Below are 27,801 nucleotides of genomic sequence, written 5' to 3' on the forward strand. Positions count from 1 at the left end.
TTCGACAAAGGTGAAGGTCAGGTGCAGACGTAGAAGTTTATAAAGCAGTCCTTTATTTGCATTTTGATTGATTGCGGGTGGCACGGTGACTCGGTGGTAACACTGTCGCCTCACAGCTAGAAGGTCCCGGTTCGAATCCCGCTGTGGGCACAGGGGGCGTGTCCTCCACCATGCCTTTGGTGCCTGCTGCTTGAGGAAGAATAAGGGCCTTTCTGTGTGGAGTTTGCATGTTTTCCCCGTGTTCACCTGGGGTATCCCAATGGGGACAAATGACAGTTGGGTCCCCAGACGCCGGTCGACTGGCAGCCCACCGCTCCTGGTCTGACGTGGAGGAAGGACTGACCGTGGATGGGTCAAAAAGCGGGAAAGAATTTCACAATTGCATGGCGTGTGCAGTTTCCCCCGTCAACTTTGCATGTAGTGTATAATATGACGAATAAAGGAATTCTTCTTCTTATTATTACTGAACACAAGCATGAATGTGAAACATTTATTGCTTATTTTGGCCTGACATCCTTACACTCATATTTAACTAAAGTAGGTCAATGTATGAAAGCATCCTCGTAAAATGCTGCCTGTCACACTATTAATGTCACACTATTACTGAGTTTTAATAAAAGTTTCATACAATAAACTGTCAGTCGAGGCTGTAACACAACCGCTTTTCCTATCATTGGCTGTCATCACCATCGGCATATAGTCAATACAAAGTCTTTGGTTGTGCTGAAATACTTAGTGGTGATGCCGTGACATCTTGGACAGAGACAAGCCCAAGGTTTAAATCTTCCTGTCATCAAGCATACACCCTGCTGAATTGTCCTTGAATGAGACGTCGTCCCCTTGATGATCTGTGGCAGGTCCTGAAAGAACTACCCAAGAATCACATAATTATATATTGTCCATCGTAGGGTCCTTGCCATGTGCTGTCTGCTCTTCTCTGCATCCTGTCTCTTTCTGTTTTAGTACATAGATGGATTGTAATTCCTCCATTGTCCCCCCTGTGGACACTTAGTACGTAACCTAACCCCTCAACTCACAAAATGGCTTAACCAGATGGCTGCAGCAGGGCTGTCCTGTCATGAATTCCACTTCTCCTCTTTCTCAACGTCTGACGGCTCCCCTTTCACCTTGTTTTATGTCTTCTCTTCAGTCAAAGACGTGAGCGTAATGGAGAACCCGAGCATCCTGCTCAGCACAACACACCAGCAGTGGCTACAATGGTGTTGTTGTCTGTGTTCTTCATTGTGGCTCGTCTATAAAAAAAGATTGCTCATGAAAGATGGGGTGTGGAGGGAGGTGTTTGTCTGTGTGTGTGTTTGTGTTTGCTGCCCTCTCTCTGTTTTCCTCATTCACGTTTTTTTCTGCCAAGTTACATCATATTGGGAGAGTTTACTGCCGGCTGGAAGCTTGGTGTATAAAACACATGGCAGCAGATACACACACAGCTTTCCATGTGGACCTTGTCATGCCAGCCAGTCTGTTGTGTGTGTGTGTGTGTGTGTGTGTGTGTGTGTGTGTGTGTGTGTGTGTGTGTGTGTGTGTGTGTGTGTGTGGAGAGAGAGAGAGAGCGAGAGAGAGAGAGCAAGGCCCGAGTGGCATCTCTCTTGCTCTCGCTGTGGGAACATAGGTGGCCATTGTTGGGTGCTCAGAGCGCCCCACAGATGGGGTCGAGTTGCTGGCGGTAAAACTGGAAGGAAGCCCAAAAATACTGGGGCAACAGGGCTTACTGGCCTGTGTGTGATAGGAGCTCTTCGGGGTTAATACCCTCAGCCGACATGCGAGCACACACACCCAGACCGTCCTCCCTCATCCCTCCTCTAACTCCTGTCGTTATTAATTGAATTATCTGTGCGGAGCAGACTTTGCAGCCAAGCCCTCATTCCCATGCCACAGTAAGCTGAGTTGAGCTACTGACTGAATTTAAGATGAGGATTATGGGAAATGTAGTCAAAACAGACCCAGAAGCTTTCGTGCTGTACTGCAGTGAAGCTTTGGCATGACAGTTACATGTGCAGGCATTAGTTTTAGAGGCTACAGATATCATTCACATCAGTCAGGACTGTTGTATCAGTGGTCACGAGGGCCCGAGGTCAGCCCCGGATGTTTACTGTATCGCCAACACTAGCTTTTAAGGATTCTTTTGGTGCTCTAGCAATTTTGTTTTTTAATCCCTTTAATCCAGAGGAGCTGTTGAAGATTCATCATATCGACTCGTTTGGCTCTTTTTCATAAGAAACGTACGAAATCCGCTCCAGAAACTGACTGAGTTTGAGCCCAGAACATGCACTTTTCTATTGTCAGAGGGGCCGACCACCACAGCACACATGTAATCTCCAACTTGCAGGTTTTATGTAGGTCAGAGGAACCTACATTTTTCCCTGAGATCATTTCCAAGCATGTAGTGTACAGCTGGAAGGTAAAGCCACCTTCTTTTCAGCTCCCTGTTGTAAGACAAGCTGTCGTAAGTGTAAGCCAAACAATTCAAGTGGCTAACAGATGAAAATAGGACATTGTAAGGAAAAAAACATTAGTTTTCTGTCAATGTAATTTAGACTCAATCCTTTTTCAAGCAATTCTGCTGAATGCTTTCTGGTTCTCCAGTGAAATGATTTGCTGCTCTTTTTCATGTCAAATTAAACACCTTTGGGTTTTGGATGGTTGGTGGAACAAAACAAGACATTTTGAAGATTGTGAGAATTTCTTTCACAACTGACTGACATTTCACAGAAGAAACATTTAATTGGTTAAAATAATCATTGATTGATAATGAAAATAGAGCATGGCAGCAGCTTGCAGGACGTAGTGAGGATAAAAGAATTTACTGCTGAATGACTTATTTGATTTATCATTGCAATGAATGAATGAACTGTGATGAAAGTATTAGTCGATTCATTTATGAGTCAGCTGTCAGGAAGTCAGTCAATCATTTTAAGAATTGAGCAATAGAGTATTTCATCAAGCAGCAATGCAAACATTCACTTGTTTGGTTATGCCTGTTCTACAGGATTACTGTTTGAATCTCTTGGAATTTATCTGCTGATTAGACAAAAAGAAAGCAATATTAAGGAATCACTTTTTGTAACAAATTGACCTGTAAAAAAAAAAAAAAAAAAAAATCCTGCCCTGGAATGAGTAGTGCCTCTACTCGAACAGTAAGATGACCAGAAAGTCAACACACACCTGACAGAGCTCATCCTCTCATCTACCAAACGTCTCCAGGCTTTCAGCCTCTGCACAGATCGGCACAGCTCGATCAGATGGCGCCTGCCTGCACACCTGCTTCAGTCCTTGACGATAGCATCAAGGGATGAACCCACACACACATGCACACACACACACAGACATGCAGAGCTACATAAGTACTTGCACACACGCCCTCCTCTCTCAAACCCCCAGGCATGGCTGTTGAACACCGCATCAGAGGCTCAGTATATGAGGCAGCATGTTGATTACAGCATTTAATTAGTGGTTCGTGACACGACGGTTCTGTGATGTTATTAAATCCACCCCGAGCCAATTAGACTGATTATACACCCCTCTCCTGGTCCATTATACAAGAGGCTGCCCATGTTTCCTAATAGAGTGGTCTAGTTTGGAGTCCTAAAACCCAGAAGGCAGATAGCCTTATTTTTCGAGCTATGGGTTCCCTGGACTGAAAAATAATTATGATTTGAATGGAGTTTTGGTTAAAATGCTTGAAATGGGGTCTGTGAAGACATGCTTCAAACAGCCGCAATATTTTGTGTGGTGAGAGAAAATAAACCTTTAGAAAAGAACTCAACCACTCTGGGGTTGTTTCAAATAATAATAATACTAATAGTATTAATAATAATAGAAAACTTAATTTGTGTAGCACCTTTCTTACAGGGATTGCAGCTCAAAGTGCTTTACAGGAAAGGAATAACAATACATCATTATGCAGCCCTGAAGCCTTTAAACTTAAACACTTGTTCCCTTTTCAATTTAGTCAAATTCCATTTACATTTGATTGTAGTTATTCTGTGTTAAACAGAGCTGATTCACAGCACCGTTGAAAAAACTCATTGAGGTTATACAATAGTACAAAATACATCCCTACTGGCCAAGCTAGTATATAACCACTCAAACAGAGACTAATCCTAGGTAGTGAGTTAGCAAACCAGCAGTACTGGCATAAATCTGCACAGAAACACTGGAGTGTGTGAGAGGAATTCCCTTTTTCACCACTTTAAAGGAAGTTTTGCTAAGACCAGGATACACAAGGTCCAGGATACCTCTGAAATAAATGCTGTATGTTGATGTCTTTAAATGTAACCCATTCAAACAGACGTCACATGATAAAAGGTGGTCTTTTGTGGAGGGCATAGCCCCTGACTCCTGCTCTGACACTGACCCCTTCTCAGTTGATGCTGGGACCAGCTTTGGTCTGGTGTTCACAGACAGCTGATGATTTCTGTTTCCCGTCTTCATTCAGTCTCTTGTCCACAGTCCTTTCAGTTGCGCTAATGCTGCTCGATATGAAAGTACCACTGTAAAAGTGTAATTCAGCTGTGCCTCTGCAGCAATGTCGTCTTCTCCAGAGAGAGACATAAATTAGACAGCAGAGCTCACGTTTGCATTATGCGATATAATGGTGTTCTATTTGTAATGTTGCTGAGCAAAAGAAGTACTGAAACTCAGCTTTGGTGTAGCAGCAGCTTTAGAAAACAAATGGATTTTGAGGTTAAGATGACTCCGTCCCGTCCTGATGGCACACAAATGGATGTGTGAAACGCATTCAGAAGTGACTGCTGTCTTCAGTTTGCCTGATGGCACTTAGCGTTTGTTTGATGACACATGTCAGAGCGAGAGGAAGCACTGCCAAGATGGATTTACTGACGCCACCATCCAGTGACTGTAAGTTCGTCAAGTTGCAGTTGGCAGAAATGGTCAATCTGTCATACGTGTCGTTCGTTTTCAGCGTGTCACATCCTCTCTGGATCACAGTTGTCAGAGGAGTTATTTTTCATGGCTAATGCTTGCAGGTTTCTTCAGGGCTGAGGATCTGGGCTGTGCAGGGACTTGTCTTTGGATGAAGTCATGCTTCGAGCAGTTTGGAGGCTGCAGATTCCTGATTGTGATAGTCCGGAATTCCGACAGCTGGTTTGGACAGACGAATGAAGCCCAGTGATGTCACATCATACAAATCAGTCGTCTGAAAGCCGGACTGCTCATGAGCTGCAGGAGGAATGCTCCTCCCCACCTTCCCAGATTGGGTTTAGTTGATTCTCCTGCATACGACAACCTCTGCTGCCCTTTATTTTAGATGAAATGGCTGAACCATTTTCCTGAGCCCTGAGGATTATGGGAAAGATGTGGCGAGTCAGCAATGTCGTGCCTTTGTGGCTGATTTTTTCTATCACATGTAATGACCTGCTCTTCAAAAGGAGCTGGGGAGAGATTGGAGTGAGGGACGTATGTTGACATTGACATAGACACTGACATTAACATTAACTGACCATTGCATTTCCAGTTTAATCCAAAAACAGGATTAAACTGGAAATGCAATGGATCAAGTTCAGCAAATTGAAATAGAACTGAGACCCATCGTTCGTCAAGGTGGCTTAGTGCCAGTAAAAACATTTCTTGAGGATATGCATCGCCTCTTTAATAGGCAAATCGGCTCTTCCTTTGTACTTTTAGTTGTTGATGCGCCTCTGTTTTAAGGTGAGGGAGTGAGTTTTGTTTGCCTGGTACAGGGATTTTTAATGAGGTAGAAACTTCCAAAACAAGAAGGAGGCAAAGAGAAGGCAAAGATGAGCTTCCCGCATTTGTATGCAGCGCAGCGTGGATCAGGAGCTTACCTTAGCCAGCCAACACTCACAGGAAGGTTTCTCATCAGCTCTCATTGTCAGCCAGAACACTTAAGACGATTGCTTCCCTGGTGACCTGAAGTGCGTGGGAGGTTGAGATGAAAGGATATGGAGAGAGAGAGAGAGAGAGAGAGAGAGAGAGAGAGAGAGAGAGGAAGGGGTAGAGAGAGTGAAAAGGACAGGGGTGAAAGAAAGACAGCGATGAGTAAGAAGAATGGAGCTACAGGACGTTCACTACATGATGCTGAAATCATCAGTGAGACGTGATTTCTCCCTCTGCTTATCTCTGATTTTCATTGAATTCAGCACTTCATGGTACAACTGACCAATGACACTGTGGAGATATCAAATGGAGAGTAAGCGTTGAACATAATCCCCTCTGGTCATGGAGAGCCTGGCATTTAGAGAGGTGATGGCTTTAGCAGCGGCAGTGGAAATATATGGATCTTTGCATCAGGGCCGTATAGTCGTAGGACTGACTGAGTGAGCTGTTGGACATGTGCAGGCACCTCTATCATTGTCCTGAGTGTACAGCTATGAATGCCGTGCTCAGGTGTCTCTGCGCGTGTGTTTGTATGTGTGTGCATGCATGCATATGTAGCCAGGACACAAAGGCAGCGACTCCTTAATGAAGTCTCTTTCATTTTGGAGAGGAAGAGAAGTGGATGCACTCCATTAACCTCCATGCCACACACACAGACACACAGACACACACACACACACACACACACACACACACACACACACACACACACACACAGGAGAGCAGAAAAAGACACAGGCTACATTGAGGGCGGAAGTAACTAAAGCACATGCCAGACGGATGAAGATGGATGGCAACCTTTTCACTGGGTGCTCTATCTTGGCCCACACAAGACAAAAACAGCAGCTTTGTCCAAGTCCCATTCTGTTTTTCCACTGGAGAATAGAGAGACAATGTCTAATGACTAAACACCCTGACATTTATGGATATTAATGACATGCTGCTTGGGTTTCAGATAGTGGTGTGGTGCATTCATTGAAAGTAGAAACAATACCTGCAGTTAAACTTCAGCACAATCCAGAAAATTCCCATTTCAGTTAATTCTGTAGGTTCATGCATGCATGTACGCATGACAAATGACTTTAATGATGATTCGTTCTAAAAATGTTGCTGATTAAGTTTATGTGAAGTATGCATGTTTATCGAGGCCTCTTCAGCCAGGACAGGAGACATGCAGCCCTCTAGCCCTGCAGGACAGCATGCTAAGTTGATTAAATATCTGTTTAAGATAGTTGCTTCCACTGAATATGATACTGACTGCAAGCTGGGGAAGAATGCTGAATACTTATCTCTTTCCAATCCACCATTATCTTATCTGGTGAAAGACTCCAGTTTCCTTGTAGTGTCTTCAGTTTTAGGTGCGATTGCCTTTCCTGCCCAGTTTGCTTCAGTAAGAATCCTGAGTGGACCGTCAATAGACATTTGCCTTTTAGATACACCAGGCTGCTCTCACGGTGCGCTCTGCTAGTGGGCGGACATGAAGCAAATTATAATATCCCGCATCTGCTGAGTGCCTGTGGCCGTCAGCAGCCAAGGACGTTACACTTCTCAATTACTGTCCTCTGCACGTCTTCTGCCTGCCGGCTAATAACTTCCGCCTGCATTCATCATCATCAGAGAGCTCGCATCTCTCATGGCTGGATCAGCTTTTGCCTGATTTGAACCAAACGCTGTGGTCCTCTCTTCTCTGTTTTTGATAATTACAACCCTGTAGGGGCTCCGGAGTGGACCACGGGTTAGCTGATGGTCCCCGTATTCCCCTCATTTTCCCTCACTCTCATGCTCGCTCTCTGTGAGTCTCTCGCTCGGCTGATGAATTTACGAGCTTGTTAATTGGCTAAATTAAAAGCCATTTCCTCTAATAGTGAGAGCTTTAGGAGCCATTAATGGATCAGCCTATTTCGCTAAAACAGGGAACGGCGGTGTTTGCGAGAGGGGTGGAAATTATCTAAAGGTAAGAGGCGATGAAGGACGAGACGCCATATGGGAGAGTTGGGCAGAGGATTCACTGATGTCATCTGCAGCATCAGGAAGCATGACTGCACTCATTGCTTTATGGATGGCTCTAGTACTTTCATTTCCCCGTGCCTTTTTGACTTTGACCAAGTGCACAGTAATTGCTTCGTTGAATTACGCAGCGGGGCCCATTGGAAAGCTCGGCCATGCCAAGCCTGCATTTAGCAGTGGACTCATGATCCTGATCCTTGTGATGAATGTGTCTGGGAGAAAACCTGTGTTGCTCAGCTGACACAGGGAACACTTGACAAGCTGAATATGAGATGGCACTTTTTGGAGTGATCTATGCTGTAGTGTCCTTTTTAAAAGTCACTTTCTCTTTTGAGCTGAGTGCTCAGTGGATTGTTTCTTCCAGTCAGATCATGAAAGATGTCTGAGGCCATTCTTACAGTAAAGGTATTTCCATTCAAAGTGCAGATTTATGTGCAAGTTTATGCAAAACCAAGCAGGTAGTTAAATCGTTTTGATTCTGTAGATTTAGCAACAGAAACTCATCAACCTCTTGTTGCTTTGCCAAGATTGGGTAAACCCAACACTTTTTGTCTCTTGTTAGGAAGCAAAAAACGCCAACGCGTCATCACTACAGATTGGAGATCCCACCTGTTGCACAAAAAGAAGTGCGTCTCATCACAATTTATGTTTGGACTTGTTGCAGCTTAAAGACTTAGAAATGTGAAAACCATCACAGAAAAAATGTGTTTCAAGCCAAACTCACAATTTAGCTGTTCTCACATACATGCTGTTCTTTTCCTTCTGTCAGACACCTGAATGGATATGAAATAATAATGTCAGCCTATATGCTGACCAAGGCCAACAGCAGCGAAGCACTGGTTTTCAGATGTTTTGCTTTCTTACTTAAGCTTTGTGTGGACGTGGCCCGAGGCTCCGCACGCACCTTGAGGTTGTACAGTGTGGAGGTTTGAGGAGAAACAGTCATCTCTTGCCTCATCTGGAATGCCAAAAAACGTGGGAGCCGTCGGCCTCATGGCTCCCCGAATGTCATCAGTTGCAGGGTTTGGTGTAAATGTACCACAGCGGGGGAGTGCTAACATGTAGCCCCTTATGTCACAGCGGCTCCCACCTTTGACTTTTCAGCACAGGCATAGCTGCAAACAGCCCAACTGGGGTGTGGGAGGAAGGCTCCACGGCCGCCTCGTCAAAATAAGGATCATTCTCACAAAGAAATGATCCTTTGAGGCGTCTGGAAAGCTGTTTTTCTTCATCATGTGACTGAAAAAAACAGAGGACAAAATCCGCCTCATATAGCGGTGACAATTTATTTTCATTCTAGCTGTTGCTTTTTCAGTCTGTCCGGGGTGTCTGTCTCAGTGTCTGCTTCAGGGTGTTTAATCTCTTCCCTCACACTAAATTAATCAAGGCAGGCCCGGGCCCACAGAGGAGCTGCAGATTTGCGCGGCGTGAAATTACGCTATTGTGAAAAGATTCTGCTTGAGTGAAAGGAAACCCTCTTTGCATTTCTATCTTCTCTTATATGTATATCATCACGGTGCCACTGTGCTGCATATGCAAATGATTCATTAAGAAATTTAAGTGATTAGAGAGGGAGATTGAGCCGGCCTCAACCAATTCTTTATGGACACAGTCACACACTGACATCTGAGTCTCTCGTGGGGGAACACGCTTACATGCTTGACACCTTGATCCCACTCATTTTCACCGCTATATCTCCAAAATGAATAAATAAAAACACCCGAGATGGTGGATCTCATGCTGCGTGGCCCCAGCAGCTCAAGCCTCATTTCCTGTTAGCTGAGGCAAATCCACCACAATGAAGATAAGCAATGCAAGCTTTGCCTTTTCTCTTGGCGAGCAGTTGTTTGTCAAAGTCCGCCAAGGCCACGTAAATGGGGGTGATGTGAAGGATGTGCTGCATGAGGTAAACAAGTACCAAAGGGATTCTTCCCTCCTTTTTCTCGCCTCAGCCTCCGGCCCATTTCTCAGCCTCTATTTATTCAAGCGGTGGAGAAAAGGAGGGGACAGTGAAAGGGTTGTATACACCTCACAGCTGGAAACTGATAGGACTTTTTACAACCCTTAGTGTCCTGCGTGTGAGAAAATGCACTAGTTGCTCCAAGTCTCTTAGAAATCTCCCCCCTTTCCCAGTTCTTGGCCCTGTTTGTGGATGACCTAAAGGCTCTTCAGTCCAGACTCACATATGTTGTCTGAACCCCCCATACATCCTTTTTGAATCAGGGATGTGAAAAGGCTGCTTTTATTCCTCCTGCTGATGTCCACTACCAGCATACAGCTGGAGGCAGCGTGTGGAAAAGTGGTGAACTTGGACTTGTAGAAGTTTGGTGGGTTTTGAATTAGAATTTTCACAATAATGACTCAGTTAATAAGCGTTTGAAGCAGGTTGATTTTTCCAGCGCCCAGTGTTCTGCAAATAAGAGTCTCCCCCCTTAAAGGCTCGACCAATGTGAAAACAGAGGGAGGTATTTGAAAGTGTACAATAGAGGTAGAGAGGGGGAGGGAGGGATGACACATCTTTCTTCCTGTCTGTAAAATCCTTCCTTTAGAAGGGGTCGGACAGTATTCTTAGAGGGAGGGGGTCTCTTTTTGCAATCAGCACACAGCTGAGCTCCAAACAAAGACCCCCCTCTCCCTGTTACAAGCACACCCAAGTTTTCGAGTCTCCACGAGTGTCATCATCTTTACAGTGAACAGCATGAAGAGGCAAAGCCGCACGTATGATGTGCGACACAGTTTACGGCCTGCTTTGTTTCCTTTTTATTGCTGAAGTGCTGAATGTTGAGACCAGATCTTTTTCCTCTCTGTGTATTCACCCGCTTTTTGAAAAGTCACTCCAGAGAAACTTTGGATGCAGAGAATAAGCTTTTGCTGTTTGAGAGCTTAGTTTCAAGTGCCATCGACATGCTGTGTCTGCCCATATAATTTGTGTGTGGGTGGCAGCATGCAAAAAGCCATTCAGAATCCATCTGCCATGTTTGAGGCCCTCTACACACACACACACACACACACACACACACACACACACACACACACACACACACACACACACACACACACACACACACGCCCACTGCTGTCCACCTCTTGCCTCTGTAGCGACGTCCCAGCTGCCCAAGACTAGATACTTCAGAAATAAAGATCATTTATTATTCTCTGAGCATACACAGATTTTTTTCTTTCCAGTGTTAACTGTCAGAAAAAAACACTTGTTGAAAGAGTGTGTCACTTGGCAACCAATGAAATCACACAATAACACAAATTTTTGTTGTTTTGTCCCAAAACAGAAATTGAAAAAAAACAAATGAGCTTCATAATTTATAAGAGATGAGATAAAACTTTCTTTATCCCACGCCAATAAAGACATTGTTACAGGCAAAAAGAGAGGCATAGAAAAATCAAGATAAAAAAAGGATACAGAATAAAAAATTAAAAATCAACTGTATATATATATATATATATATATATATATATATTTACACTTCAACTATATGTACATTGTGTACAAGCTTATAAGAATACTGTTACTAATTTATAAGAAGCACAGAAAAGTCAATAAAACAGAGGAATAACTATCCTGATAAAAGATGTTTAAAATAATCTCAATAAAAATGAGAATTTCTGTTAAAATACCACTGAATCTTTCTCACACAAAAAGTGGAAAGAATCGCTCACACACAACTTTGACCACTAAATGAATACAAAATGTGAGTGAAGTGAAATTTAATAATGGGACTATTTTCTGACCTTGGGTGGTATCAATGAGCAGTGTGTGTGCGTGTGTGTGTGTGTGCGTGTGTGTGTGTGTGTGTGTGTGTGTGTGTGTGTGTGTGTGTGTGTGTGTGTGTGAGTGTGTGTGTGTGTGTGTGTGTGTGTGCATTCACGTGTACTCATTTTGGTACCAGGCACTAAAAACAAGCCTGCACACACACCCCCATTCTTATTTGATTGTGCATACGTGTGTGTGTTTAAGGAAGTCCTCTGACCAGCCACATCCCTCCCTTTCCCCCTCGACTCTCCCTGACATGAATCACTTAGAACCAACACACTCTGAGCTAAATTAGCTCCCCCTCTCACTCACTCTTAATCACATTAGCCTAAGTGATATGGGAACGCCAGGCCAGACACACACTCCCTCCCTCTCTCTGTCTTTCAGCCCAAATAAATAGCCACTCCTCCAGAGCTTTAAGTTGTCTAAAGCTCCATCTTTGGATAATAGACCGTTTGCTCCCTCAAAGACCCCAGTGTGGAATAATGAGGATCAAGACGAGGGCAGAGAAAGCAGGACGAGGGAAATGCAAGAGGGTGGAACAGAGGAGGAGAGCTGACACTGGGTTAATACCCGGCCGGGACAAAACCCATCAAAACACCTGTTTTGTCAGTGGCCGAGGTTTTTGTGTGGAGTGACCAGCCGACTGGATTTTTTTGTCGTTGATTGCGATTGAGGTGGTGGTTGAATAACTTTCAATGAAACCAGCTTATGCCCGGATGGTGGCAGCTCCGACTGGCTGGAAAAAGAGAAGGAGTGTTTCACAGTAGATTAGTGTTGTCACGATAATAAACTTCCAGCTGCGATACAAGACTTCACACAGAATCATGGGCCATTTTTTATGTTTTATATTAGCTCCTCAGCTGAAAGTCTGCTGATTGATTCAGGTCGCATAGCTTCTTTGTCACAGAACATCAAACCAATGGCAAATTTCTGAGTCTGAGCGAAGAAACGCTCCTCCACTGCTTACACAAAATGCAATGGCTCTCAATAGTGTAACAGCTAACATCGGCCTGAAGCTTTAAGGTTTCTTTCATCATAGCACACAAATGCTAAACAACATAACAGTTTCATCCAGCCATACCTAAGCTAAGTGGGCTAATGCTGGGGTTGAAATGCAGAGGCCACTGATGGATGAATCACTTTCGATCTTATCTCATGTTGTGATGTTGTTGAAGTGGGACAGAGGTCATCAGGTCGGTCCTGTAGGTGCTGTAACGTCCTTTTGTTAGCAGCTCCATAGCTTTGTTACTGTTGATTTGCTTCGTCTTGCCTGTCTGCCGTGCTCATTTCCCTTCAGTATTTCCATACAGAGCTTCTGTTGCTGTTCTTAATGTCGTGGCAGATTTGCCGGAATGATCATCTTTAGCATTTTGAATGCAGCTTCACCGCCTCATGTATCCACTCCTCTCCCAGATTCCAATGCTGTTGGTTTGTGTTGGAACAAATGTCCAAACACTTGCAATTTGGCAGCCTTTCATGTAAGATAACATCATCTGATTTGATGCCAATATGTATCTCTGCACAGAGTGATCAGGGTAACGGGCCATGCAGGACACGGACAGAATGTCTCCATGTGTTCCTGGTTAATAATCGATGGAGGGAACTCTGTGGTTTCTGTGTTAGTCCCCGGTAAATAGCTCCCAGTTTCTGGCCGGCCCAGCCCATCTTTTATGGATGAACCTCTCATACGCCTTGTCAACAGCGCTCACCATCAATCTGCATCAGCTGCGCAAACAGCAGATTGAGTGGCCTGTGTGAGCCTGTGTGAGCGTGAGAGAGATGATGAGAACGTCTGTGGTGAATCTTTGCTGTGTTGTTGAGCTGGGTGCGTTTGGCCAGGTACACAGACCTCATAATTGTAGCGCTTTGTTGGCGTAGGACATTGAATTCAACCTAGTTTTGTGCAACTTCCGTCAGTTTTTCATCCCGTATTGCATTTCTGGAAGATGGAAGTGATTATATGTGTTGAAACATAGGGGGCGTTTTTGCTTTTTGACATGCATATTTTGCCAGTGATACTGATTATTACTTGTGGAAGAGGTTTCATTCAGGTCAGTGATGACCTCTCCTCCTCATCATCCTCCTTCATCTTCTCCCTGTCACTCATCCATCCATCCCATTATCCTTCTCTTTCTGCTTCCGTCCTCTTTTTTCCAAAGTTTTACACATTCTGATGTGCTGTGGGCATTTGATCATCTACCTTTTGCCAACTGTCTTTTTTCTTCTTTCTTTCCCTCTTTGCCTCCTGAAGCTCACAAATATATAATTGCAGGTAAGTACTCCAAACTGTTTTCCTGTGCTTTGTCAGCTTTCTAACAGGTGGTTAATCTTCATGTGTCCTGATCAACTTTGCTGACCAAATGAATAAACATTATTGGGATTATCGGTTTATCACATGAGACTGAATAACATGGCCTGGTTAAAATGCCACACACAGACACACATATAAAGACACACACACACACGCCATTGAAGTACACCCCCAGGAGGTCTGTGTCTGAGCAAAAACTGTCTGTGTGTCTGATTTAATCAGGTATGGGAAGGATTTGTCTGGTGTGTGAGTTGAGTGAGGAGACATCCTTGCAGGCAGCAGGGGGCTGTGACAATGTTCACCTGTTGGATGCATGAAAAACACTTCCCTGAAAAACAATTTAGAGATTTGCTCCCTCCTTTACAGACTTGTTTCTTGTACTCACTTGCTGACAGAATTAAGGGCCGTTGTCTCATGTCATACATACTGTGTACATGTAATTTGCTGAGGTGATGTAATTAAGTAATTAAGGCTGCCACACTAATTCATCACAGTGGCGCCACATTTGTGTCAAGCGGCGTGCAGAGAGAGGACAAACTGTGTCAGCACACATTGATATCATGTTTTGCAGTTTTTAAATGTTTATTATCAGGAAAAACACATGCCTCAACGGGCCTTTTTCAGACATTTTGACATGCCACAGTAGGGAAAGCACCGGTGTAAATATTGAAATGAATGATGGCTGAGTTCCACGTAGCTGCTTCAGTTTCAGGGTCACTGTCACGACTAACTGAGACACTGTAATTTCAATGCAGCAGACCAGTGGGTTATTACTTTTTACAAAATGACTTCTAAATTATTCTTACATTCTCATTATCGTGCAACTTTGTAAACTGTTAACAAAAACATAAATGAAATGAAAAATAGCTTTGTTTGTTTAATAGTGCTGATTAACCCACTGTATCACTGCAGCCTATACATCTCTTTAGCTGTCCTTAGAACGCGTGTGTATGTGTGTTCTGCCCGTCCAAGACTGTGCGTGGTATTAATTCTCCAATGAGGTTTTAGACTTCCACAAGAATATGGGGCAACACAAGAGTAAGGGTAAGGACAAAGGTCATGCATGGTGGGGTTATGAAGGCTCTGGAGCTCAGTCTGTGACCTGCTCAGCCTCGGTTTCCGTGGGGATCTCATTAACTTCTGTATGGTTTAACTGGCCTCTCCGAGCAAGTCCACACAAACAAGCACCTGCAAGAGGAGAGAGCAGTGGAGCCTGGAAAAGACTGCAGAGCAAGCTGAGATGGCAGCATTTCCCTTCTTTGACTTTCTTGTTGCCGTTCCTATCCTATTCTGCACATTTTAGTGTGATTATGTACGATTAGGGCACAGGTTCGTTTTGTAACCTACTGTCTCACATCCTGTGGTCGGTGCCCTTTGCAGTCAAAGCTCAAATGAACCACCTTGAGTTTGCTTGAGATGCTTGAAGTGAACTGAGACGCTCTCAAATTAGCCTCTAGTTGAGACAGCAGCATTTCTCTTGTGTTTTGCTTCTGTTGAATCTTTTTATGATCTCTGCTTTAATTCTCATGCAGTACTTTACCCTTTGTGTCTCAAGTTGTACATTTTCATTTGACAATAAAAGAAGGACATAGATGTTTTCTTTCTTTTTTTTTTAACTGCTGGACCTTTGTCACATCTGCATTGTCAGAATGGACATTTTTCTCAGTGCTGCGTTGCAGTGCGAGATGAATAGTGTGCGCCTCATCTCCGACAGACCCTATTATCTACACACCGTAATTTTCCTGAAACAGCCCTATTCAACAAGGAACAGGTAGCTCGGTCCTTTTCAAAAGCAGCGCACCATTAACAATGCACGCCAGTGGAGAGGACATCTTTTGTGGGCTCAGCTATGAATCAAGCAGATACCAATTTCCTCCCCTAGCCAAAGACGGATCCGTTGTTCCTCTTGTCCGCTCCAGTGATCCCCTTTTTTCTGAGCCAGAACTTCATTATCAGCCCTTTAATGTGACTTTCAAATGCGAGAGGATGCAATTATCTGCTGTCTGGTTTGGGAGGTCAATCTGTGCAGTAATCAGGATTGAGGGTTACGGCCTGTAGCTTCTGGCGCTTTAGCCTTCTGTTCCCAAGCGGGTAGGTGTCATTCATATTAAATGAGAAGCTATTCGCTCAATATTATCCGGCTTGCTGCTGGATAAGTGGCCACGAGACATAAATATGCTGCACACCTTGTCCTAGTATTGCCCAGTGGATGGTTTGCAGAGGCCCACTTTCTGACTGACGGCTGACCGTCAAAGGAACTGACATGTTGCCCTCTTTCAAGTGAGCACTGGAGGTATTCTGGCTCTTTGCCTGCTTTAAGGCTCTTGTTTAATTCAAAGAGATCGACTTACGATGGTTGAAAGTAAATGAGCCTTTGACAGAAAGAGTTGGAGAGATTCACTTCAGGAATAAAGTGACTCTCTGAATAGTGAGAATAGTTCGACTCCCAGCTGTGACCTTGATATCGAGAAAATGCTTGATATAAATACGTTTTTTTTTTTTGTGCCTGCTGAAATACATGTCAACCAAGGCTGCTCATTTAACGATCATCCAAGGACATAAGGGACTCGTTGATTTTCTGCACCTTACAAATTCAAAGTTACACAGTTAATCAAGGCTATTCCCCAACTGGCTCATGTTCTTCAGTGCTTTCTTACACAAATGCTTCTTTGACTAAAGTGGAGACTGTCCACAAGCAGCTACCCCATATGTTATCACTGACTATTTATCACCGGCACCCCCCTTGTCATGTCCCTTTCATTCCTTGTCCTGTTTGGCTTCCTCTCTGCCTCTTGTGCGAGACCCCCGACTCCCCTCGAGGAGGCCCAGCCTTGGATCGGGGACATCCTCATCTATCAGTCCAGCAAAAAAACCTCCCTGCACTCAGGGCCATCCTGACCCTCTGTATCAGCCTGTCGTCAGATAAGAGGCTAATGAGCTGACATGCTCAGAAAATAGAGCAAAGTCTCAAGGACCATATTCATGGTTTTTCGTAGTTCAGACCCTTAATGTAAATTGCTTATACTTAGCATTACTGCAGACTATTTTCCCCTGTGTGCTTTGAGTTTTAGAAGCACTTCCTGGCAGCCGTTGTTTCAGTTTATGTCAGTATGTTATGAAAGTTAACTTGCAGGGACTTGCTTATGATCGGCAATCAATCATTGAACTTTCAGTGTTGTGTATTTGGCTCCAAAGTCACGTTATCATTGGAAATACAGAAACTTTTGAGGACTCTTCCTTGGTGGTGCGTTTCAAGACACCCAAGACGTCCAAGATTTACGATTTGGCTGCCAAAAGCGTTGCATTCTTGAGGTATGTTGTCTGGAAATCAAACCCAGACAACAAACAGATATGGATGCTGTGAGAGGGGTGGTGTTGTTGGCAACATAAGCTGACACATCTTTACTGTAATTTAGCAAATTTTAAGTCCCTGCAAATGAAACTTAATAGAACACTCCTAAAGCTTATGCGCAGTCATAAGGTGAGGTGATGCTGCTGGCTGTAAGTTAAAGAAGACATGAAGTCTGTAAGTGTTGAATAGCTGTCAGTTCCTTTGCCTTTGCTTTGGTGTTTATCCCAGTCCGTTTGTGTTGATCTTGTCAGTAAATATGGAGTTTATCTGATACACGTGTTGTATCCATTTCGAGGTGTCCGGGCCCTGGAGGTTTACGTGTCAGCTCTTGCATGCTGGTATGCGCAAGTATTTATTCCCAAAAGAGCGAATGACTGTTTAATTCCATGGAGGTAGTGCACGCAAGAGTGTTTATTTCCAAATGTGCGAGTATGTGTATAAGAACGTGAGCTGTGTATACAGAGCAAATGCTTTCAGCAGCATATGTTCAGTGCCGTGAAGCAAGGCTGGGCTGACAGCTCTTATTCTCCCAGCACGTCAACTGGAAACAGTGCTGGAACAATCTGCAAGGGATTCTCACAAGTCGACTACTGATGTTTGTCTGTTGACAAAGAAAGGTAGACACGGCCAGAACCATAAAAGAAATGCATCCGAGGTCAAATAATCATAAAACAGGCGAGACTTATGACTTAAGACTTATGACATGATATGAAACGGTCTACACAATAAGATTATTCCATTTCCACAGTATGTTTAATACCTTTAACATCTTGAAACTTGTTATGTGACGACTGGCACAATTTAAACTTTCTTTAGGATTCTTATATATTACATATAAGAATCCCCCCCCCACCCCCAAGCATTCAAACCATTCAGGTTTTTCACTTGTCCTTAGGTTTTGGTAGTTTTATACTGATTCGAGTTTATTTTAGTTGGACTTTAAGTGCCTCTGGAAGTAAAGTACTTGAAGTGTACATGCCCTGATTAACAGCTGTGATTTGCTTTGACTTGTCTGAAGATTATTGTTGCCCAGAGGCATGTTTACTGAGTTGCACATATTCTTTTTGGCAGCTCCAAACCGCCTGAAACGTGCCTGCTGGGCTGTTAACTCTTTGTCAGGGTTATGTTCTTCTCTTCCTTATTGGGAAGGAATCGCTCTCTTGCTCTCTCTCTCATGCACACACACACACACACACACACACACACACACACACACACACACACACACACACACACACACACACACACACACACACAGTGCTGTTACTTAATTGGCTTGGTTGGAACATGACCAAGGGTTCTCGCGGTGATCCAAGCTACTCTTTCCCCTGCAGGCTTGAACACTATCCTCTGTGCTGCACCTCACCCTCTCCTGCTGAAGTAAGATACAGGCAGCACCTCAGCTGTGTTTACTGTCCTCTCCACTACTATGATTTCTGACCCATATGCAAACTCATTATCTTATCTTCAAGGCTCCATTGAACTTTGTGTTGTGGCCAAGCTCATTAGTGTGGGATATTCTGCGTTGTGTGTTATTGCTTCTCTCATGCTCTGCTGTAAATGCTGTTAAGAGCTCTGAGAGCACCACGTGCACGGCAGAGGTAGCTGCTCCAAGTGGCTCAAAGGCACTTCGGGAAAGTGTGTGGAATACTTTATGGGTTCATTCATATGTGTAAAAATCTTTTGGTGCAGTGCAGTCTCTCTTTTACCCTATTTTGCAAAAAGAATTGAGTGCAAATACCTTATTTTTTTCTCATCATTGCACCAAGAGCATCAAATTTGCCTCACTGGACCTAAATATTTGAGAAAGGCTCTATTTTGTAGTGAATATTACATATTATATTGTTAGCTTAGTAACTTATTCCACTGTCGCATTGGTGCAATAGTCCAATTTAGAGTCAACAATCAAAAAATATTTTTTGGAAACAACTTGCTACTTAAACTGTACTGAGATGCTGAATGTATCTTGATGAATAGAGTAAATCTGCAGTAAATACACCCTAAAATATGCGATCTGTTGAAGGGAAAAATATATTGTAATATTGATAATTGACGTAAAATGTCATGGATTTAGTTCACAGCACATATAGTGTATTGACAGTTGCACTCAGTTAATGAACTTCATACTTTGGCACATTTTTATTTATTACCACATCAGTCATGCTGATATCGGCAAAGAGGTCTAGAGAGTGATGAATAGTCTGCTCCTCTACCTGTGGAGGGCTTTACTGGCACGTCTTATTCCTGGCACTGATAGTATGAAGGAACAGAATGGGGCTACTCTTTGCTTCTGCTGCCATCTCATGGCTGCTTCCTGCACAGTCTGTCCCTTCGTTGCACTGCCACCTTACCTGCAACATCTGTGTTACTGCAATACCCAAAGAGATGAGAGTTGGATGTTTCATGTCGCTCTCCCTGCTTGTTGCTCACTGTGTGCCTTTGCTCTTAAGATATTCTAAAGGGAATCTGCAGTGTTCTGGCTGTTTCTGCTGTTTTTAGCTGTATGTCATACAGGTGGTCTGAGTCAGCTTTTCCTTATTTATTTCTCAGCCCAAAGTCGGTCCTAAATTGCTCGTGCCGTGTTCTCTCTGCACTCGAGAGCCACACAACCCATCTGTTGTTTGTTGTCTTCGGCGTCTGAAATACAAATGCATCAGTCTGATGGTTACAGCATGAAGAAGAAAAGCAAAACAGAAACGAATAACACTTGGAAATAGCTATCATGGCATCACTCTGTGTGTGTGTGTGTGTGCGTGCGTGCATCTTTTTTCTGACTTTTCCACTTTAGTATTCTGAAGGAGTACCTCTGTTTGTCACTCCCGCGACTATCCATGTGTGCACCGTTTCCCTTTCCGCAGAGACGCAATGAGAATTTGGTTTGCTAAAGAGTGCTTCAATATGATAATGTGCCTATGCAAATCCATGAATCACCTAATCTAATTTGCTGTTCTGTATCTGACACTCATCTCCGTGTTTCTTTACGTGGCTCAATAGAGGATGACATAGTTACTTTACCACCATCAGGCATGGAGAAATCATTCATTCCTCCATCATTTTGTCAAAAATGGACATATGGAGCACTGATTTCAAGAGGTCTGTGTTGAGCTGCTAGGACGAGAAGGTACACTAGGGGGCGCACATGCTCCAACACTGAGGATAGGGAGGTGGCTCCACCAGCTGATCACCTCCTCCTCAATCCAAGGGTCTGGAGAGTCCAAACTTCAGCTCAGCCCTGGAGCTGCCCTCCTCCTCGTCCTCCACCTCCTCCTCCTCCTCCTCTCTGTGGTCACACTCATCACATAATAGAATCACAGCAGACTGAGGACATTGTCATTCAAATACCTGCTTTTTGCACAAAAAACAACCGCAACTCAGGCGAAATGTGCTGTCACAGAGGTATTTTATTTTGATGATTTTTTTTTTTATGGTGCATCTGTTTCTTTCAAAAGAACAGTAGAGCCAAGAGTGACAGAATGAGGAACGAGAAGGGGAGGCTGTGAGATGGATTTGAACCAGAAATATTATAAACACATCATATACACCCCCATCATTAAAAGGAAGAAAACTGGGAAGGAAACAATGAAAGGAGGGCGGTGGTTCATGCACATTCATATTTAATTTGTCATTTGAGCTGCTGTTGCATCAGCTCTTGTCCTTCTAGTGACTGAGTAGCCAGTGCAAAGTCTGCTTCGATGCTTTGGTGCGCTGCTGGGGTTATTGTATTGCCAAGGGCAGCGTCTCCGTCATAACCCAGTAGGTCATGGGGGGTTAGAATATCTAGGTTATCATAATATAATCTGTTTCACCCATGATCGCACCTACTGTATATGCAGACGGCTGCAGTGATGGGATAAGGGTGTGTGTGTACGCACGTGCCCAGGGGCCTGCTAAGTAGATAAATGCAGATGGGGGGCCATCCCATCTGGTGTGTGTGTGTGTGTGTGTGTGTGTGTGTGTGTTTGTGTAGTCTCCTCACACCCCACCCTGTCCATCTCCAGATTAAGAGGCCAATGCAGAGTCCCTGACCCAGAATTCTTACCCCGTCCCATCCCATCGCAACACACACACACACACACACGCCCTTCTTTCTCGCTAAATGCCCCCGCCCCCCATCACCCCCATTTCCTCCTCAGGACAGACGGCCTCATGGGAAAGGCATGGGGTGAGGTCTCCATTAGCAGGTCTGCCCCCAATGTGTGGCAGTTGTGTTGCATTCATAGACCTGCACAGAAGAAAAATGGGAGTTAAAAGCGATTGTGTCAGCTGTGGATGTGGATAGGGGGGCTAAATGTGCTAAAGGGCACAGGGCTACTCCTGCCCACATGGGGTAAAAATGTATTCACATGGAAATGACATTCAGTCTAAATCACTGATATTCTGTAGGTCGGAGGCACAGATTGCCATAGGTGGTTTAGTAAGGGAAAATGTGATTATGATGCGCAATATATGTCCATACCAGTCGGCTCATGGCACGGTGATATAGGTTGCACATGCACATTTTTTTGGCCTCATTTTGAACACATTCATGTCTGCCAGTATATTCTGAAATATGATGCAATAACCCAGATCATCCATATCTGAGTGTCCCCTTTCCCCGTATATCCATCTGCTTTACCTCTGTCAGTCCTCCAGCTCCCCTGACTCACCATGGATCCACTCTGCTGTCCCCAATACACCCATCCACCCATCCATCCATCCATGCACAGACTCTCTCCTTAGGCGCTGACCCACTGGGGGCTTTGTGTGAATCCAGGCCACACCCGGGGTAGAGGACCCAGTTTTGTCTTGTTTGTCACAACAGGCAGTGCTGGGGGCCCTGACATACAGCTAAACCCGCACAAACACCATTCAACACCAAAATACGCTGCGACCCTCGGTGCACACCGCGTGTTAACAGGGGATGAAATGGATCTTCTTTCACATCAGAACAATAAGATATGGCGACATTTAAAACCTAAGCAACAAAAGAATCTGCCCCAAGTAACAGACTGTGTATGCTCGTGTGTGAGATGTCTTTAATCACCCCAGTAGCACAGAGCGTGTTTCTCTTCCCTTTTTCAGTACCAATTACCATCACTGACAGTGATGAATTTTGATTTTGACACGTTGGCTTTCACGCAGCGTTGTCGCCCCACGCTGCAACAGCGAGGAGGCTTGTTTGTGACAGAGCCGGGGAAGTAACAGCGAAACATATGGGGCTTTATGATCAAATTGTGAGCATCCAAAATTGTTTCACTTTAATGGAAAGCATGCCCCATCAAGTAGGGTGTGGGAGGCAGCATCTAAAAGCCATTAACGGCCAGGCTTCCACTGAATCCTTAATGACTACGTGTTGGAAATAATGCATCCAGAACTGCACCAGGGTTTGAAATGATTGTTGATCAAATGGAAAAAATGGCAAACAGTGCCCTTTGGCTCTCACTCAGTTTCCAAAACGAAACACCATTTGTCTGAGAGACAACTGTGTGGTTATTTGAGCAGTTCCTCCACCTGATTCTCTACCATCCTTGGGGGTAATTTGGAAACGACTCATGAAATTTCGAGTTCTCCATTTTAATTTCCTCAAGTGTCTCCTCCCATTATCACTGAAATTAAGCTATAATCCATTGTATGGTAAATTGAATAAATTGGTTTGGGGATTTAGGACGTACCTTATTTATGAGGTGATTGTGCCCTGTGGCAAGCCACATTTCTCATTTCAAAAAAGATTATGGTTCCCTAATTGATAAGATAAACAAGCTATTATGGGACTTCTTTGGTAAACCTTGCAAACTGAATTGAGTTTTTTTTCTCCCTTCCTGTCATGTAACACTAATCCATCTCCCTGCGTCTTAATGTAGTGCATGTAACAAGGCAACATTGTTATCAAAGCCTTTCAATTATAATGTGTACTCCAGGCTAAATAATTATGTGTGCTCAAAGCAGAAATGTCTATCCCTGCATTTGGACTGAATGTTAAAGTGGGCCTATTAAAGTTACATTATTTGGACTCAATTGCATGATGTAACTGGGGTAAATGGGAGCGCTGGAGGAGAGACAGTGGGCCGTGGCGAGAGGAAGGCGGTAGCTGCTGCGAAAACGATGGGGAGGCGGGTATAAGGGGACACGGAGCAGAGGTAGATTGGCCTAATTGGCACTTTTGGCCGTCTTGTCACATACCTGCTTAATTGGCATGCCGAGAGGTCGGGAGAATATAAGCAGGGGCTCAGGAGCTGGTGGCTTACGCCTGCAAATGTGTGGGAATTGTGTTTGTGTGAGCGGCGGCAGGGATTGATGGAGCTCAGAGTGCATCTTTCCCAGAAACAGATACAGCGTCAGCTCATCAGCATAAAGCATTAAACATTTACGCTGACCTACAAAGGCTGACAGCCCCCCCACCCCCGCCTCCACCTTCAGTCACACCCATCACTTCTCCTCCCTCTGCTTCATATCCTCTGCTCCCATGTAGCCGTTCCCCTCTCCACACATGCACACACGCAGGCACATCAGCTCTGTTTTCTTAGGCTGGTAATGAGGACTCAGCAAGGAAAACTAGAGAAATAGTTGGTTTTGATGGAGAATGAGGGAGGTGGGCTGTGATCTTGTTAAAATAAGAGGAGCTCTTTACATTTTAGACAACCGACAAATGCGATGCTCTTTGTTCGCCCTCCCTTCAGTCAACCTCTTCACTTCTGTTAAACAAGGGGGGATAGCTTTGGTGACCTGCTTTTATTTTGGAGAAAAAGAGAAAAAAAAACAGTGTTGTCCACTTCTGCTATTTGCTGCTTTGTCTTTGCCAACAGCAAGAGCTTTCCAATAGTTTTTTGAATCTCATTAGTTTGGGTTTCAGAGGATAATTTTATTGTGAAATGAAGGTTTAAATGCTCTATCCAAGGATTTTGCCTCCTAACAAGAATAATGTCAGGGAGAAATCCAGCGTCGGTATGAAGATAGGATTCTCTATTCTGCTACAGCCTCATTTTGCAATTACTCTAATGAAATTGATGCATTTTTAAATCGAAATCTTACTGTGTCTGTTGGCATGAATATATCAGCAGCTGCACCCCGGAAAATGTCAGCACCACTGTCTGCCTCTGCAAAGTTTTAAGTCTCGCCGTCATGGTTTAATGCAGAAGGCATTCCATGAAGATGCAGCAGCTGTAGCTTTTACTCATGCAGCTCCGTGGTTTTTGGGGAAACAAATGGGAGAGATGCGGACTGTTTATCATGATCGACTGCAGATGTCTTTTTGTGGCCAGTGCACTCTGCTGTGGAAATGGTTTGGGCAGTGAAAGAGGGAAGAAAAATACAACAGGGATAAAAAGGGGAAATGAGAGTCTCTCTTGGTCTGTCTCTCTTGCTCTTTTTCTTTCTCGGTCCATCGGTGGTCTGTAATAGGCGTGATGGAAATTGATTTCCAGGTGAATTATTTTGTGTGACTCTCAGTCTCGGGGAGACAATAACCTCCCCCCTGTCCCCCCTCGCAGAGAGGCCTGTGTGACTCTCAGGCTGTCCTTTGCCATGTGTCTCCCAAGAAGGACTGCTTTAATTGCTCATTTCAATATTCTGGACTGCTTCTGTGACTCGGTCACCTCAGGCCTTCCCGCTCAGCGTTGAGCGCTACCTGTCTATTAGGCAGCTGATTTGTTGATCGATAAGATGGAGAGCGATGTTAGGAAAGAGCAAAGCTAGAATCACTAGAGAAAAAGAACCATTTTAAAGGGCAAGAGCGCCCAAATCATTTCTCTTTCTTTCCCCCGACAGCAGTCTCGGTTCTTCCACCTACAAATCATCGCCTTGTTAATCCCCCTTCAAATCTTATCCGTCTGGGTAAATGCCACCACAAGTTGTGTGAGTTTTAGAAGGAAAATGGCCACAAGAAAATACACAGTGTTCAGCCCTGTGAATGGGGCTTTATCATGAGCATCAGCCTCTGTTTTGCTGGGTCTTGATCAGTCCTTGGGGGTCATTTGCTTTGTTTCTTCCTCACGGAGCCAGAGCAGAAGCTAAAAGGCTACAGTGTGCTTTATCGACAACAGAGGAAAGGGTGGTCGATGAGTCAACATTATTGACCTGGGGATATGGGACCGAGCAAAGATAAACTCTGCTGAAGGGATGATCAAGCTTACTATAAGTTATGTCTTGCATCATCAGCTGTTTGGGCTTTGAAGCCAAATCCTGCCTTGAGCCAAGGTCAGACATCTGGGCTTTACAAGCTCTGTTATATTGGAGTTACATAGCTCACTATATTCCATCGTATAATACATATATATGATACTGTAAGACATGCCATACAGTGTTTGGTATTATTTGAAGCTTTCAAACTCATTGAACTATTGATTAACACAAAGGTTTGTATCGTCATACAGCTAGACAGTCCTATACTGAATTGCTTGTTCTTCCTGCAACATGGTATTTTTGCAGGCAGTGTGTCTGCAGACACATGTACCCTAGCTAACACTACTGTAGATGAGCAATTTGTGGTCATGGTGTCACGGATCATTGTTAATACTTCAGCCTTGACACACAGTTGTAGGAGAGAAGGGGAAGTAATGCTGGAACAAGGTCAGTACTGTGCCAGCCAATTAAGTTTCCGGCTGAATAACTGAACCTGGCTTTGTGTCTTATGATGGTTTGGTTTCAATTTTAATATGCTGCATGATAATTGTTCATTATAAGAAAAACAAATGAAGGTTTTTAATATTGGAATATCAGCAATCATTACCATGTTAGTTCTTAGGCATGAGTTCCATTAGTGCTAACAAATAGGAAGGGCTGCAGCTAATGAATATTTTCATTAACAGTTAGTTAATCAGTTTTTAATTTTGATTAATCCATTAATCATTTGCCTGCAAAACGTCAGAAAATAGTGAGAAATGCCCATCAAAGTGATCCAGAGACACAAGTGCCATACATGACAAATGAAGATGTTGAAGAAAGGGACTGCTACGCATGAAAGGCATGCATTCAGTCAGCCATACCTCCGCTTGTATGTTAGCCCATCACCTCAGGATGTAAACTGGCTGATGATGTGGTACTCTGAGCCATCGCTCATCCAGCTGCATCTCACTTCCTGGGCCTCATCCAGAGGTTGGAACAGGCAGACCAGTCAGGCAGGCTGTCTTACCCAAGCAGGAAGAGCTCCCCCAGGGGCTATCGCACCAGAAATCCCCCCCTCCCAACCTGAACCGCAGAGAAGCCGAGGAGCCAGACATCAACTCTCAGACCTGCCAGCGCAGCGTGCACCATACGCCGATGTGGACACTCACATGCACACATCAACCTACACACACCACTCTGCTCTGCAGACAGCAGGGTCTTGAGGGTTACGCTGCTCAATTTCTCTCCCTCTTCTCCCTCTCTGGTTCTTCCTCTATCTTGGCAGGAGCTGCTTGCACCTCTCCCGCCAGCCATTACCCTCTTGCCGTCTCTCCCTTACTCTCACCCTTTTAACTCCTCGCTGTCATTCCAGCTCCCCCGTGTTTTCTACCCTCTCTCTGTTCATTCAGCCTTGTCAAGCGCTGACCATCTAATCCCTCTTTTATTTTCTTATTCACTTGAATCGTTTTAGTATCTCACTTTCTTTCTCCCTTCTCACACCTCTCCCCCCTTCAAAACTCACACTTCTTCTCCCCCTGTTGAAGCAGTCGGTCTGTTCCACCAGCCTGGTCTACTCTATCCCCTCCTCAATCTCTCCCCCTCTCTCCGTCTACCACTCTGCTCTTTCAACTCTGCACTAATTTGCCTCCTCCTCCTCTGCGCTCGGCCCTGGCTCCAGCTCCTTTTCCCCTGAGAAGTGATTGCCTGCAGTGTATCTGAGAGTGAGCGTAAGATAGTGTGTGTGTGTGTGTGTGTGTGTGTGTGTGTGTGTGTGTGTGTGTGTGTGCGTGTGTGTGTGTGTGTGTGTGTGTGTGTGTGTGTGTGTGTGTGTGTGGAGAAGTTTGATTGTGTGTGCCTGCCTGTGAAAGAAAGTGCACATAGTTGAGTTCAACAGTTGGAGTTCAATTTTGTGTGTGTGTGTGTGTGTGTGTGTGTGTGTGTGTGTGTGTGTGTGTGCGTGTGTGTGTATGTGTGTGGCTGTACCTCTTTCTCCTTGTAATGAAGCAGATTTTATTAGCAGGACTTGGGTGCCATGGGATCTTGATAGAAGTAAGGCACAGGTTTAATACCCCCCCTCTGCACACACACACACACACACACACACACACACATTCGCCCCACCCCACCGTCTCCCTCAGGGCAACTCACCAGCTAGCAAATCATTTATCATGCAGTAATGGCTCTGATGATCTCTCTCCCTCTCCCCATCTCTTCACTTAAGGGGTTTGCCCTAGATTCTCAATCACCGGACAGCTTCAGCCCCACAGCACACACACACGCGGGGTTCCCAGGGTGTGTGCACATGTAAAAAATGTCTTTAACCTGCTCAAGGTGTGATTCCTACCAAACACACCTGTCTAATCAGATGGAATAAAGAAATGAAATGAAAGTTTGCCTGCATGTTTG

At 44.4% G+C, this 27,801-nt stretch overlaps 1 protein-coding gene across 5 annotated transcripts in view; it reads left to right on the plus strand.

The window, feature by feature from the left end:
* agrn (agrin) overlaps window positions 1-27,801 on the plus strand; it is a 240,347-nt gene that overhangs the window by 46,536 nt on the left and 166,010 nt on the right. For 3 of the 5 annotated variants that reach the window (XM_070968416.1, XM_070968417.1, XM_070968421.1), the window contains exon 3: window positions 13,905-13,925. The exons of the other annotated variants lie outside the window; for them this stretch is intronic. In XM_070968416.1, the coding sequence (XP_070824517.1) occupies window positions 13,905-13,925 (21 nt within the window). The remainder of the gene's footprint in view (window positions 1-13,904; window positions 13,926-27,801) is intronic. 5 annotated transcript variants of the gene reach the window in all.

This window comes from Chaetodon trifascialis, chromosome 8 (genome assembly GCF_039877785.1).
Source record: "Chaetodon trifascialis isolate fChaTrf1 chromosome 8, fChaTrf1.hap1, whole genome shotgun sequence".
NCBI classification, from domain to species: domain Eukaryota; kingdom Metazoa; phylum Chordata; class Actinopteri; order Chaetodontiformes; family Chaetodontidae; genus Chaetodon; species Chaetodon trifascialis.